This window comes from Lichenostomus cassidix, chromosome 4 (assembly GCF_008360975.1).
Source record: "Lichenostomus cassidix isolate B80296 chromosome 4, HeHo_3.0, whole genome shotgun sequence".
Lineage (NCBI taxonomy): Eukaryota > Metazoa > Chordata > Aves > Passeriformes > Meliphagidae > Lichenostomus > Lichenostomus cassidix.
Window position 1 is genome coordinate 63,780,374 of NC_139484.1, and position 17,025 is coordinate 63,797,398.

The 17,025-nt window shown below is 41.6% G+C and overlaps 1 protein-coding gene across 1 annotated transcript; it reads right to left on the reverse strand.

Annotated features, from left to right (window-relative positions):
• Positions 1-7,387: 7,387 nt before the first annotated feature.
• SLBP (stem-loop histone mRNA binding protein) lies at positions 7,388-15,046 on the reverse strand. The gene is made up of 8 exons (XM_085059599.1): positions 14,688-15,046; positions 14,269-14,400; positions 12,110-12,214; positions 11,538-11,597; positions 11,151-11,282; positions 10,419-10,568; positions 9,079-9,163; positions 7,388-8,364 (listed from the first exon to the last, which is right to left on the reverse strand). Exons 1-8 carry the CDS (start codon positions 14,729-14,731, stop codon positions 8,248-8,250), a joined length of 825 nt encoding a protein of 274 aa, XP_084915725.1. The 5' UTR covers positions 14,732-15,046; the 3' UTR covers positions 7,388-8,247.
• Between the last annotated feature and the right edge of the window lie 1,979 nt (positions 15,047-17,025).

Genomic DNA, 17,025 nt, shown 5'->3' on the forward strand with positions numbered 1-17,025 from the left:
TGCAGTGTTCTGTGGTTTTATTGCAGCGGCAGTGGAGGGAGGGGAGGGTTGGCAGTTCTGTTTTACCCTCCACGTTCAGTGACACACACGAAGGTTTTGCAATCCCTCTTCCAGAATTAATAGCACAGCTGAGCCTTTCCTAGAAGGGCTAAACCATTCAGAAAGAGGAAAGAAAGGAGAGGACGCAGAAGCATCTCCTCAGCTGCTGACAAGCAGTGGCGTGACAGGCCTGACGTGATTATGGAGCACAACTTGGACGCCCTTCCTCCCAAACCATTCATCCTCATCTTCCCAGCCCAGCACCTGGCTCCCTGGCTGAGCTCCCCACCACCTCAGTTATTTGCATTGTTACTCTCACGTCTGTGGAAACAAGAAACTTGTGTCACACTCCGAGCTGCATCTCAGAGCATCCCGAAGCAGGGGGGCGCGGGGAGGGACAGTGTTACCTAGGAGCTCTGGGATTTTCTCCGATAGACTTGGTTCATTTTCTCTGAAGCTTCTGTGTTTTCTTTTTTCCCCTTTCGCCCCACTTCTCTCAATGGTCTGGTGCCCTCGGAGAGTCCAGGATCAGACACCAGCTGGCCCTAGCAAAGGCCACATCCCCCACTGCCTGTGTTGTTCTCTCCAGCTCGCCTATATGGATCCCTTAATTGCATGCATGTCTTTCAGGCTATTCTCCATGCATGAGCTGTCAGCAAAACCTTGCTGGAAACACTGGAATTTCACATTTTTCATGGAGATTTTCCATATCAAATGGGCAGTTTCACATTTTCCATGAAATTCCTAATGACTACAAAAAAAATACAGCCCCAGTGTTTGGAAGGGCTTGCTCAGCTTGCCTTGGGCACCATTTGCGTTTTAAATGCATGTGTGTGAATTTACTTAGCATATCATTTCAGGGATGGGATTGGAATATTTTTTTTTTTTTGTTGTTGCAGATGACAGGAGAGTAGCATGCATTCATCCATTCATTTATAAACCCAACTTGTGGCACGGCACGCCGGGGAAGGGATCTTTCGCATCATTTTTAAAACAGAGAGAGTGCAAAGCCCTGTCAACTGACAATATCCATCCAAGCTGTCATTGCCAATCACTTGAATGGACTGCAGCAGAGAGTATTTTCCACAATGAGATACCAATGGGGGTGACCATTAGGTCAGGAATCTTATTTTCTCAGCTCACCAACCCCTGCAAATAATTTCTCACCAAAAGGAGAGAAAAGCCTCATTGATTTGACAAGCGATCAGACACTGCAGTTGTCATTTTCCCAGCAGTTGCTGGCATATTTTTTTGCCTGGTGTGTGAGATATGAATTTTGTGACTTAACCTATCAAGCTCTTAAAGGGATCATCCCTTTTTCATCTGCATCCTCATGAAAAGTAGAACTCACAGCAGCAAGACTCTGAAAGCAAAATACTGTTCTCAGCTTTAGTATATTAGTTGATTTACAACAAAGTTCACGCAGGGGCTCTAGTTTGTTGTTAACAGTCAGACACACTTATTTGACCTGCAAGAATGTGTTTTTTCCACCCATCAATACCTGGTTTAATTTGTAAAACACATTTTTACAAAGTTGCTGGTATTTTTCCCTTATGAATGCATAACAGCCAAACCAAGAGAGGCTACAAAAGCAAGAAAAACCACATTCTTTGACAAAAGAAGTCACATTTTCAGGTCTTGGTGTTCTTAGACACATGAGTTCTCCTAACTTTTAAAAATACTGCATTAATATAAAAAAAAAACCAAAAAACAACTTCATGCTGAATTCCAGCAAAGGGCCTAAATTCTACTAGTGGATCCAGTGAAACAGATTGGTGCTGGCAGACAAAATATATTTTCTTCCATGCTACCCAAATCCACTTCATCTCTTTGAATTAGAGCTTGAAAATTCGTGTTAAATTTGCTGTGGAGTTTATCAGGAGTATCTCAGCACGACCCAAAAGTAATTTATTTACTGATGTAAAAACATAGACTTTGTGATGTTTTTACAGGAAGGTTTTTTGAGAATATTTTCGGAGCCCAGCTAAGAACAGGTAAGAGCTGAGATGAGTCCCTGGGTTAGCTGCCTTCCCACAACAGGCACATCAAGGATCTGAGAGTTCCCCACAGTGACAGCTTTGCTTTTTTCATTAAAAACATAAGTTTAGTCTATAGAAACTTTATACACTATGAGAAACTTGTCTCTGCCCACTTCTGGATACTTTCTGAGGAGCTCAACACCAGCTTGAACACAACTACTTCAACCAGGCTGGAATATGATTTGCAAAACATGCAATTCCATCCATCCAGCCCTTTAGTTCCCAACAATAAAACTGCACTGAGTCTCACTTAGTCTATAGTATTATTATTATTTAGAGAAATAATGTGATCCACTCATACTGGAAGCACTTCTGTCAACAATTCAGAAGATCTTTAAAATATGACATCTCTATATAAAATATTTTCATTCCAATAATTGATGTACTTATATTTACTATTTCGAGAACATGACCAAGTCAGAATGTTTCTTTTTAAGTATTCTAAAGAATGGTCAGAATTCTATTAAAAATAGATTAAGGATCAGGTAAAGCCTCACCTCAGTGTTTTACACTTGGTCTAGCACCAGGATTTTTGCTGTCAGTATAGTTTCTCTAGTAAGAATGAGAGGAAGGAGTTTTATGATCAAATGTCAGAAAAATAGTAATTTATTATTTTGGTAAATTGACAGGTCACTAGACTTGGTATCAAATTCTTCTAAGCATTATAAGCCATTCTTTGTTAATCAATACTGCACATTTCTTACTGGTCTTATCTTTGGAGTACATTGTTCCAGAAATTCTAGCAGCATATTGAGGCATAAGTCTGCTTCCAGATAAGCCTGGTTGTCTTAATTTTTCTTCTTCTTTAATTCAAGATATGTGCTCCAGTGCAGGGCCCCACCAAAATGACATTTTATTCCTGATATACCTATTAATTCTAGCTTTGCCATATCCTTACAATACAATATTCAGCTGCTCAGGCTATGAGCAGTCTGTAGGTAGGACTGACTCTCTATTCCTTTTTCTGATGTTTTTTCCTCTGTGCACACACGTGGTAAACTCACCAACAAGGTACTTTCAGTTGCTGCTGATTCCCTGCTACAATTTCACATCCAACAGTTCCACTACAAGGTGTAATTTTAACTCAGACAGCAATGCTTTCAGTGCAGTGAGGGCTTAGTAGGTGTGTGAGACAAACAGTTTCTAACACATGTCAAGGAATTTGGATTCAATGTTCAGGAATATTCTGAAACCAGTCAGCTGTGGATAAAATCCTGAAATTAATTTTCCCTGGGAAATCTCAACTCCTCAGGAAAAAATACTTTTCTGTTTTTCACAAAAGTGAAGTTCAAACAACTTAAATAAGCATTTTCAGATGCTTCCACTGTAGATCACCATGGATTTTAAATGCAAGCAGGCTCATACTGTCTGTCAGGAGGACTTTTTCTCCCCCCTGAAGTCCATTTTTCCTCTGTCTGCTGTTAAGTTACTATTATCTTCCATTCCTTGTAATAATGGGCTTAAGATCAAGTGAAACTGGAAATGGAAAGAACAGTGAAAGATGACAGACTTGAAGGGGCTTTATTGGGACTATGGGTTGCTCCTGAGGTCAGAATCAGTAAGTATAATTAGATTCCTGGCATTTACAACAAATGTAAAGCAACTCAGAGCTCCCTTTTGTGTGGCTGTAATTAAACATGCACTTTTACTGCCCTCTGCAGTGCTCCAAAGTACCTTTGATTCCAGCACATGAAAGTGGAATGAAAGAGCAGGCGCAAATCTTCATCTCTATATGGCACTCATATTTCTGAAAACAAAGTATTTCTCAGCAGAAATGGAATAGCCCTTTTCTAAAGAAACACAAAAGGGAACCTTGTTTTTGCTAATAATTAGGGCCATGCCTGTACCTCCCAGAAACTTTCTCAATAGAAACTTGGACAGATAGAAAAGTCCCAACACAGACAGCTGGGCCCCACTTTAACCCAGAAAATAAGTTCCAAACTTCCACTCAAGGTGAAGTTATTTCTTGAGTGTATGAATCAGCATTTTTTGGATAAATTACTTTTCTCTTGTAAGTATTGTACTTTATTAATTGTACTTTTCTCTTGTACTTTTCTCTTTAAACACAATCCAAGAGGTAAGTGACAAGCTCAAAGAGTGAATACTTCTGGTAATCAAAAAATACAGGGGGGGGCCAGCAGTGGCAGATGCTAAATCTTGGTTCCTGGCATGTTTTGTATTTAGGTATTACCCAAATGCCACAAAACTAAATATTAGCCAAGTAGAGTAAATTCTGTTCAGCATTACCACTTTCTCTCCTAACTAAAGTGTATACATTACAACTACACCATTTTCCTTGAAAGTAAAATGGATTTTTGACACTTCACCATGTAATTTCAATCTCTTAACTATTTATATAATATTTTGGCAAAATTATCCCTAGTTGTCAGGAAGCACTCAAACTTAGTATTCAACAGCTAGCAGCCAATCTTCTCATGTTATGAGAAACCATATAGAAGAAGAAAACAGAGAAGAGCAGAGCTTCCAGTAAGGTCAAAATTCTTTCAAAAGGCATCTTTTACCAGCCCAGTTTTCATAAAGAAGGGCCTGATCCCCAAGTTTTCCACACAGATCCATACTCAGGCATACATAGTTGCTCTACATCTGCTCAGATAAACCTGAAAACAGCTTCAGTAAATACTTGCATGAACAAAAAGTTGTTTGAATGGTATTCTGGAGTTAAAATGGATTCATCGAAGAAAGCTGGTTTTAGCTTGGCTTCCTTAGGGGCTTAAATTGTTGTATTGGCAAGTCTTTTTCAAAAATCTCTGTCCTGCCCCTCCTTCTAATTTCTGAACTGGCTGTCCAGATACCGAGCAGAAAGGTAAATATGTTCCCTTAAGGTTTATGTGACAACAGCTGAGTAACGAAGGAAGACCCAATTAATGCCCAAGTGAAGGACAAGCTGGGACAGCTCAGCTCTTTAATGTTCTGCTTGCCATGCTACCCACACACATGTACCAATGGCCCAGCCAAAACAGATGGAGCTTTAAATTAGCCACAGCCATGACTGCTGTCAGCCAGGCATGGCATGAGGATGCTCAAAGGGGACAGGGCTTGGTGCGAAGCGAGTAAGAGAAACACAAAACAGAAGGCACAGGTCTATAAAAAGCAGGGTTGACAGGTTCTGCTGCCTACAGAACAACCTGCTCCGTTTTATTTTTGGAGGAATTTAACCTAATAAGGCTAAAATTTGACAGCAGTACTTTCCTATTCTCCATCTGAAGCAAACTCCACTGCATGCAACTATGCACAACTGAACATACGGATATTGTTTTTCTGTAAGATTCCTGTTACCAGACACTGCCCTAAATGGATGGGGTTAGCCCACATTTAACCACTAGAGGGCTTCACTCTATAGCTAAAAAAGCCCCAAAACAGCGGTCGTTTTCCAATTCGGTATTCAGTACCTTTGGAAAAACATCCAAACTGAGAGCTCTCTTTAAATACCAACCATAAAATCGTAGTGCTCCACATAATTGAGACCAAGGGATATAACTGTAGTGAAGACACTATTGTGGATGGCCAGCTCCTTTGGGAAAAAGTAACAAATCTGAGCCTGTTTCACAGATCAGCTACTGAACACAGACCAGCTACATTTCTAGGCTGGATCACACTCACACATCCCTGGTTCCTGGGTAAGTGTGCTGCACAGCACAAAACTGAAAGCCCAACAGCACCTCAGGCTGCTTTTAATGACATCAACAGAATTAAGATATCTGTAAGCAAGCTGGAGCACACCACAGGAAAAGAAAACAAGGGACAAACTAGCTGAAAAAATGAACAGTGACATAGAACTTCACAGTCTGAAGCAGAAGTGACAGAGCACACTGAAAGGTGACAGGATAGAGAAGAGATGGAACAGAGTGAGTGCAGCACAGTGAGAAGCAACTCCCATCTCAGCAGGGTGGGGTGGTGTTCAGGAGGGCACAGCTCAGAGGGCAAGGCACAGGCAATGCAAGAGGGTCACACCCCAAGGCCTGTGCTGAGAGCCTTGTCTGAGTAGTAGCAGGCTAGTTGGATTTGTCTCAAATTATATATCATATTATGGACTAACCACTGAGAAATTACTCTGCAGAAATTTAAAAGCATCTCAAGACGTTTGTCAAAGAATTATTTGTCGTGTGCTCCATTGTAACAGAAAAGTACTTCCCAGTTGTTTGCCTGGTCTCTTTCTACACTGCACAGGTATTAGTGTTCTTCACCATCTTTTCCCCACATTCCACCCCAGAGCTGGATGCAGCACTCAAGGTGGGGTCTCAGCAGAGCAGAGGGGCAGAGTCCTTGGTGGGAGTTCCTTGGTGGCCACACTGCTCTTGGTGCAGCCCAGGACACAGTTGGCTTTCTGGGCTGTGAGTACACATGGCTGAGTCACTTTAAGTTTCTAATCCACCCAACATTCCCAAGTCCTCCCCAGGGCTGCTTTCTATCTATTCATTCCCCAGCCTGGATTTGTGCTCAAGAGATTGTCCCAACCCATGTGCTTCCTTATTTCAAAACCAAGTGTGAGTAACTTTACCCCTCAGAAGCTTCTAAACAATCTCCTGAATATTCCACTGATCCAACCTGTTTGGGTAACTACAGCAGGATAGAAAAACTTCCTTTAAAAAAACAATTTTACTGGCAGTTCTGATAGTCAGGTACAGATTGACACACCAAAAATACTTGTAAGAACAACCAGAGACAGAAAATGAGACATGAGAATAGCAATCTGGGGAGGACAGAGGGGACTTAGTCCAGGTAGAAAACAACTACCATTTTGCTGCCTTCTCTGGAAAAATACATGCTAGGAAGGCTGTCTCCTTAACATCAGAGCCTAGCCACCAACCTTATCCCAATGCCACTGCTTCCTCTTGGAAGTTCCCCCACCAAAACAAGCTACCTGATTTCAAGAGTGCCTAACAAATTACACAGCTGTAAGCAATATTACTAGCTAAGATACTCCCTTGAGTTGATGAGTTTAAATGGTGTAACATCAACTGCCAGAAATTCCATGTTAGAGATAAAACCAGGTGATGTGACTGTAGAAGATGTCCTGTTAGTAAAGAAGATTGAAGTATTCACACAGCTCTTCTTGCAGTTTTTCTTAGAGAACAGGACTTGGCAGCCAGCTGATGGACATCTACTAAACTAAACTGTCTCAAATTCACCCCTATGGCCAAGTAAGTAGATTTTAAAGTCTCCCTCAAAGTCAGAGGATGGTGCTAACACAGATACATCCTGGCTTAGTATCAGACACTTGGCTTTCAGTATTTCACTGCATTTCATTATCCACAGAGCACTGCTAGCAGGAAATGAAGAGTCATATGTAAAAGTAAAGGCAGTTCTGTTTATTTTCCAGCAACAACCCACGCAAAAGCAATAGAAACATGAACTGCTCCCAGCAGAAAATCTGTACAGTTGTTATCATTTACAACAGTTTTACATTGAAAACCAGCAAATCAAAAGAATCAAGCACATTCCCTAGACATTGGGTTTTTTTGACTGCATTAATAAATGACTGATGACTATTTACAAATTTCAAATACAGGCTGCTGCTTCAACAAAAAACATCATTGCATAGACTTTATCATATTGACCTCGAATTTCTTGAGGTTATTTAATTTCAAATTGTTTCTGAAACATTTTTGCAAATAAAGTGTTTTTTTTTAAGGTAAGGTAGTTGATCTTACAGTCACTGCAGTAGATGGGTTTACTAGTACCAATCAGCCACATGGTTCAACTACCATGTGCTTTACTTCAAGTCAGGTCTTTTAGAAGAGCCAGATATAAAAGCAAGATAACATAAAAAAAATATCTCCCCACTTGGCTCTTGATTTGCAGGTGGACAACTGAAATGAAGTTCACAGTGGGGAAAGGAGTGGAGGGAAATTGGTAAGATCTTGCTGTACTATTTATAATTACTAGAGGATAGCACTGCCTTTGGCTATTTTTCTATTGAAAAGTTTTATAAAAAAAATCTGATATACATAAATTAAAAGTTAACAAGAAGTCACACAACTTAATTGCAATTGTACATAAATCTGGTCTGGAGAATATCTAGACCAACCACAACTTTGAGAACAGTCTTCAACTTTGCTTAAGCGTTCTTACTATTAACAGGTTATGGATCAAGCTAATCTCTCAAATCTAAAAGAAACTCTCTCTAAAACAGTTTGCACAAGGCTATTTAACTCACAGTATCAAATTCTTTCAGTGGCTCACTCAAACACACTTCCAAGTCAAATTCACCTTCTGCTTGATAGTCAACATGTCTAACTTTGGTGGGAGTGCCAGAACAGGTATCCTGGAAGACAAAAGCAATTAATAATTACTAGTTAAGTAGAGGTTATCAGTACAGGTAATTCAATTAACTTCTGTTTCATTTAGACCACACTATAACAAAGCTTACAAGTGCTTTAAAGGCCATACAAAAACCCAAGGCTAGTCTTAAGATTAAAGAAATTTATGCATAGGCTTCTGCCGATTCAACCACATTTGAAGATCTCCTGCAAGTGTTCTAAAGATATATATATGCAAACATTAAAACATTACACAGATTTAACATTCATCAGAAAAACAAACCTAGTACAAAAAGCATTCCTAGATCTTTACTGCTCAGCTGTACTAAGTGCTTTCTGGATAGAAAAAGACCTTACTTCTGTGTGACAAAAGAAGTCTACCCTATTTTAACACTAGATATTGCAATCTAAAGTAGTATTTCAACTGTACATTACAGTTCATAACTGATTTGCTTTCAACAGATAAATATTCTTTTGTAGGCTACGAAAAAATGGGATATTTTTGAGATGATCATTTAAGTTCTAATCCTGTAAACCAAAACCTACAAATAATGCCTATAGCTGGAAAATACCTGAATTTAAAGATTGCTCAGCTTTATAAACAATCCCTAAACAAAGTAGATGATGGAATTTATCATGTATTCAGGCTACTCTGAATATAATTCTAAGCAATGAACCAATTATCAACAAATATTTATGCAAATGACAGATATGCTTACATCATTATCTTGACAGCTTGTTCGAGATTCAGTAGAATTGCTTCCAACAGATTCTGTCTCCATCTCACCAAGGTCAACAGGACAACTGTAAAATCATTGAGAAGAATACCATATAAAACAAATTGATATTTTAGTGTTAAGCTGCACTTTGTTGTGCAGTTCTGAAAACAATGGCCAGAGGAGAGCAAAGAGACCCACAAGATCACAGGGACAGTGGTGGCAAACTGGGGAGAGCAAACAGAACTGCAGGCCAGCTCAGTACATCCAAAATGGCCAAGGAATGAATTACTGTCTTGAGACTGAACAGTGCAACTTGCCAAAGACAAAAACCCAATGCTCAAACAATGCCTCAATACAAATGTTACAGGAAAGGAAGAAAATTTTTTTCCCAGACAAGGTTTTCACCAACCTGTTTTGCAAAGTTTTAATATCCATTATACACAGACCTAGACCCCAGGGTCTGAAGGCAGTATTTCAACACCTATGTATACAGCACAGTTCTGGCTCAGGTACCAACCCCCCTCATAGTGATTATAACTAAAGGGAAGCCACAAGGAAGCTTTGCTTTTAGATCCCATTGCTTGCATTGTTTTTAAATTCAGCATTCTGCTAGGGACAAACAATGCTTTATTAACCAAACTGCATTATGAGGAACCAAGTTCTGTCTCTGTCCCCTTCATTCTCTAGTGCCAGTTTTATGTCATGTATTATCTGATCAGCTGTGCTGCTTTCTTTAGAGGAAAATAACTACCTCATTACATCTTCTAGAGCTTGGACTGTGAACACTTGTGGCCATACTTCGAGTTTAGTGGTACCTTGGGATGAGTTCACAGCTCTCCCTCTCTGGTCAAGAAACATTTTACACCACTGTTCTAGAACTAGCAAGTGAGAAGGGTGAGGCAGGTTCTTGGACACTGGATTGGTCCAAGCTCAATAGTCAGGAAACCTGCCATTGGTGAGAACTCTCCAGCACTGCTCCCACCAGATAATTTGATGACTGCACTGAAAGAATCAGCTCATGTCGATGGTGCAGCGATTTTTTTTATAAAGCAGTGCAGAACTGGCTCTGCTTTCACCATTAAAAAAGTGAGGGATATATATGTATGCCCTTCCAAGGACACTGGGCAAGTCTACTCCCACCAACCAGGTCCAGGAAGCTATTGGATATTTTGATTGAGAAGGAACTTAACAGCATGAAGTGTGGTCAAAAAATTACTGAAAACATTCAGCCCTCACTGACTTATCTCAAAGAGGACTATGCTGAGGGTTGTGTTTATTTTTTAAACATGAAACTTCACACAATGATTTCCATAAATGCATCTTGAATACTCTGTACATACATTTCTTGCAGATCACATCCTTCTTCAGTGGGTGGATCCCAGGAATGCAGTGCAACTTTCCACAGTTTAATCTGCTGGTCCCATGACCTACGGCTGTACTTCTTAAATTTATTTGGAGTTCTGGGATGAACTCCTGGTATACGATGACATCTGTTCAGATATTAGACATGAAAAATTTATCAGTGTTTTATTCACACATGCATAACTTAGCTTTAAATGCTAACTGATTGTATTATTCATTTATGAGAAAAGGCTAATGTGCAATTCCAGCACTCAAGCAAAGATTTGCCAGCTCCGTATGAACTTGTTTTTCTGACTTCAAGTCAAATTAAAAAAAATAAAGATATATCATTCATAGGTCTGAAAATCTCATTCCAAACTCAACAGCAACTGTAGCCCACTTTGTCTTGTAGTTAACTCATGAGAAAACTGACTGCAAAAAGCAGTTTCATTTCCCTCTTGTTGATAAACACAATCAAAAGAACTTTCATTTCCATTTCTGCAGCATGAGGTATTTCTTAAATACTGACTCATTAAAAAAACCCAAAACCACATCTCAGTTGATTGTTAGTGAGACCTAACAGTTCAAAAATGTCTTAAAAGTTTAATTTGTAGATGCCTCCTATTTGAATGTGTACTGGATACCAAGTTTAGTAGATTAATGTGTTTATAAAGAACAGGTGTGACTTGCAGTTTAAAACATTTAGTTTTCCAGAAAGTCAAGCAGCTTACCTGGGAACTTCTTTAATGTATCTATCATATGCAATGGTGTTTTTTCCGTAGTTGATCTGTTTTTGTCTTCTCATCAAAACCACTTCATCTGTCTCAAGTTCTACTGTCACCGTGGACTCCTTTGAATCAGAACTAAAGAAGAAAAACATTGTAGGTTTGGGACTACTAGGAAACAAGTGACACTCAGACAAACCCACTTGTAACAGACTATAAACAAACATGTCAAAACTTTTCAAACAAATGCTTGGGGTGTTAGTAAACTATGGCGTTGGAACAGACTTAAGATGAACTATTTTAAACTGTGTGTTTTAAGAAGCAACATTGTACACCTGAAAGCCCAGACCTGTTTTTAATATTTTTCCCAGCTAAGCTAGAAATGTAACCTACCTTCCTGAGGAGGACTTCCTTTCTCTTGAAAATTCGTTTATCAGGAGTTTTCTTCTGTATCTGTAAGAATTCATATCAATATTAAGAATATATGTACACAAAGAGAGCATTAAGCACTGCCACAGATCACAGATGAATTAACTTCTCAGCAAAGCAGTAGCACCTGAGATACTGTGGAGGCCTTTCCACTGTGAAATTTCAGTTTCCCATAAAGAAAAAAATAAAAATACAAGGACTTGCTTTTTCTAACTATTTTCCCTAAAACAACTTCTTGTAGAAATATGATATGAAAAACCAGTCATTAGTGAGAGGGTACTTTAAGTGTTTCAATCTAAGAGACTTAGGAAAAGCTTCTTCCAAAAGGGAGATATTTAGGGATACACATCCAATCTCCAGAGAGTGTCCCCTGACATTCCTGCAGGACTTAAGCCAAAGCTGATTTAAAAGCAGCAGACAAGAGGCTAAAGTTGGCCTGATTCTACTACAATGGTGAAGTTAAAAACAGATTCTACAAGAAAACTTCCATTTCCCTTCCTTTCCCCACTTCATTTTAAACAAACACCCAGGGGTACCTTGCAATTTCTTTGTTAACACTGGTTCTCATTTCATCTTCCTCCACTGCAGTTCCCCAGTCTAAACACCGGGAAAGGGGTCCAGGGCCTTCTGGTGTTGTAAAGCTAGAAAGAAAAAAAAAAAAAAAAAGTAAAAATTAAGGCTCTGTGTTAAAAGTTTGGTTTACTGTATTCACCTCCCCCACTCACAGCTTGATTCCTTTAACATATTTATTAACAGTACTCAAAATGGCTGTGAAAATCTTGTGTTGCTCTATTAAAATTTCATCATTGTAAAATTAAGCATCAGTTGCAAGTTCCACCTTGAGGTTGTATAGTTTGTGTTGGGTTTTCTTAAAATCTATGTAGATATTTCTAGAAACATACCACTGTATCTTGCTAATCCAGCCTATATTTTCAGTAACTTCAGCTCATGTCCTTCAGAAAATGGTATGTGAAAAACCAACTTTACTCACTTGTTTTCACTCCACTAAATGACTTAGCAATTATTTATTCTTTCATGACTACGCACTCATTAGCTATTTAAGAGATAAAAACTAGAACACAGAATTAAGCTGCAAAACTAATTAATTAAAATTACATGATAGCACCATGAGTTCCTCTCTGTGAAAATATGCCTAGTAGAGAAGACAAAGGCACAAAAAGGTCCTATTTTAGCTGGAAACTGAGATTTTCTATGACTTTGCAAACTGGTTTAACAACTTTACTGCAGCGCATTAGCATTACAAGTAAGTTCAGCCTCTTGCAGGGGAATAAGCTCATATCCCTTCCCAGCCATCTAGAGCTGTCTGCATTCAGATTATTCAATACTTCCCCTGCCTGTCTGCCTGATGACCAATTTTTTTAAAGTACAAACTCAAAACTGTATCCTATAGAGCATAGCTTTTTCAGTAGATCTGGAAATGCTCTGGAGACTTTCCTGGATCTGTGCAAACACGTCCATTGGAGCCAGGGAATTAGATCCATCTGCACTAAAACCAGCTCCAACTCCCTCCTTGCTCCCAAACTGGTTTGTACAACTTCGAACGTTTTGTTAAATTCAAACTAAAAGATCTTTTTTAGATGAAACCCAGTTACCAGCTTGGCAAAATTAAAACTCCATAGCAAAACAGTATAGGTGATTCAGCAAAGATCTGTTCAAGCTGCAAGGATTTTTAACTTTTGCCTGTACTGATTTCTAATTTTGCAGAGAATACAGACCATGTTCAATAATTGCTCTCCTGTGACAGAGAGCGAACAGCAGAATCGCAGTCAGTCCCAACTGCTGAGCTTTTTCCTCAACCCAGTGATGTACCTTTTAGTCCTTGTTTGATTCTGCACCTGTGCTGTGATTATAGATGACCCAGCCTCCATCCTGATCTTCTATACTTTTGAGAATTATGATGTGGCTGGATTGGCATAAACAAGAAGTTGTTTCAGCACAGGCAGAGAATGATTTCAGTCAGAGCTCAGTCCAAACTGAAAGCAGGAAATATTCCTGCACAATTCAATATTGGAAGACACACAGAAGTCCTGCTCTTTTACATTGAAACTGATGAAACTATCTGTCAAGTTTCACCCTTGTACTTTTATTCATGCTTCCTGAAATTAGTTTAAACTACTCTGGATAGTGTAAGTTGAACCACTGACCAACATAAGGTTCCCTGCTTATTGTTAGCAAAGGAAAATGGCAACTTACAGGGCACAACCCACACTATTTTACATTAGAAACCTTGATTCAGTCGACTGGGCTGTGGCCACAACTCCCATCCGCTGATCAAAGTGACTAAAGAGACTGTGGCATGAATAGCTCAGACTGTAAATGTGATACAAAATAAGATAGTTTAGTCTAGCTGTGCTGGGAAACACGGAAGGCAGCGAAGAGCAGTGTGAACATCACGGGGTGACCCTCAAAACTGGATCCCCCCACAAATGTGCTGAAATACAACGTAACTTCTCGAGGTGGTCTGTACTCCCTTCAGAAACATAAAATAGATGATTCTAAGAACTCGACTCTTAAGAACTGACTCCAAGAGCATTGCACTCGATCTTCTTCCCTCCTGTGGCTGATGAAAGAGGGATAACCAGGCAGGGCTCGGAAAACTGAGCGGAACGGTGCGTTCAACATCTCCTGCTGAACAAAAGAGCAGGGAGTCGCTGCCATTGTCACCACTGCTCACCTGTCCAGCCGGCTGTCCTCAGGCCTGGGCTTGTTCTCCTCAAACACGGCGGATTCGGGCTCGTTCTGCCTGCGCCGCTTCCCATCGGCGCCGCGTTTCCGCGCCTGGGCCCAGCGCGGGGCGTGCTGCGGGCTGGGGACAGACAGCGACACGCGAGGTGAGCACCCGGGTGGGTTATAGAGCTTTAGCCTCCTTCAGAGACCGCGGTTATTGACCGATTTCACTCCCGACGACCCAGCGAGGCGACGCCACTCGCTGCAGGCTCTCTGAGGGGCTCTGCGCCCCCCCCACCCCCTCAGAGAGCTCTGCCCGAGGGACGGCGGGGAGCGAGGCCCGGGGAGCACGGGGGGAAAGAGGGCCGGGGAGCACGGGGGAGCGAGGCCCGACGCCGCCACCCCACCTCAGCCCGGCGGCCCTACCTGCTCTTCGTGCTATCGTGCGGGCTCCGCTGGCGGAAAGACATGGCGCGGTGTATCTTCGGGAGGGAGGGCGGGCAGGCTGGAGGCAGAGCCGGGCGGTGAAGGAGAGCCGGGCGGTGAGGGAGCGGCGGGCGAGGGGAGCTGAGGCGGGCGGAGAGGCAGAGCCGGGTGAGCAGTGAGGGAGCGCTGCCGCCTTCCCGCTCAGCCCCTTCGCATCTCCCGCCGGCGCTGAGCGACACCGCCCGCTCCGTCTCCCCGCGGGGCGCCTCCACGGGGACAGGTGCGGCGGGGGGGGCGAGCGGGGAAGCGCAGCCGCCGCCCCGCGCCCTTCCACGCTCACACGCACATATCTCCCCCCCGCCAGCGCAATGGCTCAGCCCGCTCCGCCCGGCTCCGCCCCCGGGGCGTGTTGGCGGGAGAATCGAGCGCGGCCGCGCGCGGTTTTGGCGCGCGCTGGCGGCGGGGCTCACGTGAAACAACAGGGAGAAAAAACCAAAACAGCACAAACAAAAGGAAAAATATAAATTCCCGCGATTTAAATATGAAGGATGGCTGGCACTGGCACGGCTCTACAGTCGATGAAGCGCACAGGGTATTTCAAGGGCCAGTTTAAACCCCGCGCCAGACGGCTGCCACATAAATTTCACAATGACATAGCATTAAATTTCATACCAATAGTGAGGAAGGCTGGGTAATACCACGAGGTGGCTACGCCCTGGTATGTGGAGCTTTCTGGGGTTTTCAACGGCACATGCATTCACAGTGAGATCCCATTCGTCCTGCTATTAGGTATACTCACATTTTAGAACAGTAATTTAGAAACAACCTGAAGAACTCCTTCAGCAGAACACAAACAGCTTTAAACAAGAATACCTTTGCAGTCCTTGCAGCCTGAAGACTGGTGGGACACTTCAGAGAGATGGTTTTCTTCTGGCATTACAATCACAGGATCACTAAGGTTGAAAAAGCCTTATAATCACAGGTTCTTTGAAGTTGGAAAAGATCATCAAATACAGTCATTATTAACCAGGCACTGCTAAGTCCATCACTATACTATGTCCCAAAGAACCACATCTTGCAAAACAGATGGCAGAAGCTGCAAACAAAAAGTTGTTTGGTGGGTTTTTTTCTCAGCTTAAAACACAAAAGCAATTATTGAAGCACAGCAATGGTTTTGGAGAGACTTTCTGAACACACAGTGACAGGTGCTGTTTGGGTTTGATTTTTTTTTTTAATAGCCTTGCTATGCATGAAGGAATTTACCTTGAAAATTCCTTTCCTGTTGCCAAGACTTGCTGTCATTTTGTATAAACTTACACATCTTGGGTGGCATCTGCATGAACATCCACGTTCCTACAGAAATCTGCTCTGCTGGCATCTCTCCCTTCCCACACATTACCACGGAAAACAGAACTGTGTTCCTGAATCAAGGTCATGCCTGAAGTACAGCAGAGGTTCAAAACATGCACAAACAAAACACCTCTCCCTTCAGCCTGGCTCTGATATAAGCTGCAACAGCATGTTTACCTGAACACATCCAAGCAAGCCAGCCAGAGTACAGCTACAGCCTGGAAGCCATACAGTACTTTTAGCATAGCATCACTATGTACAAATCAAATTCAGTTTATCCAGCAAAACTACCTGCTGGGACACAGCTCGGGGATTACAGCTGCATTGCATCTTTCTGTCCCTGTCAGCAACAAAAATCCTTCAGAAAAGAGGTTGCAAACCATGGTGAGAATTTAAGGGGAGGAGATATCCTCAACTGTGACCTCAAAGGAGTTTTACAAACCAAAAAGAAATACATACAACCCACGGCATTTCAGAACTGCCAGTGAAGGATGGTTTCCACATCAGGCACAGATAATGTATCATCTGTAAGGAGATTCTCCCAGTGGAAGCATGCCAAAAGAAGATACATGTCCCTTCTAGGAAGAAATTGAAACCTGTCTGCTGAAGTTCAGGGTGTATTTTGTCTTAATTACAAACTGAGCACAGATTTATGCAGAGGAGATTTAATTAAGTTGGGTAAAATTAAAGGAAAAACTGGGGGTGGAGTGCCAGACTTCTGCTTCACTTACTTCAGTTGTAAACTGTGTCAGACAGCCTTGGGTAGGTAAACAAGTGCATGGGCAGGCTGCATTCCAGTTTTGCCTGCTGTGTTTAGACTAATGAGGTTACTAATTAGAACACATGATGACTCTCGATCCAGTGGCAGCACTGCATGAAATGACTTTAGCACACCTCATCTTCATCTGCTGTTTCATTCTTTCCCTTGTGCTACCATAGTTTGTCAAAGCACACAGAATCTGGATTGGGGAATAAATCTTCCCAAAAT

Bases quoted from the DNA above. Each gene is read 5' to 3' on its own strand.
- SLBP (XM_085059599.1), bottom strand. From the start codon at position 14,731: ATGTCTTTCCGCCAGCGGAGCCCGCACGATAGCACGAAGAGCAG. The intron at 12,215-14,268 runs GTGAGCAGTGGT...TTTTCTTTCTAG, and splicing joins GAGGACAGCCGGCTGGACAG to CTTTACAACACCAGAAGGCC. The intron at 10,569-11,150 runs GTAAGCTGCTTG...ATATCTGAACAG, and splicing joins TACATTAAAGAAGTTCCCAG to ATGTCATCGTATACCAGGAG.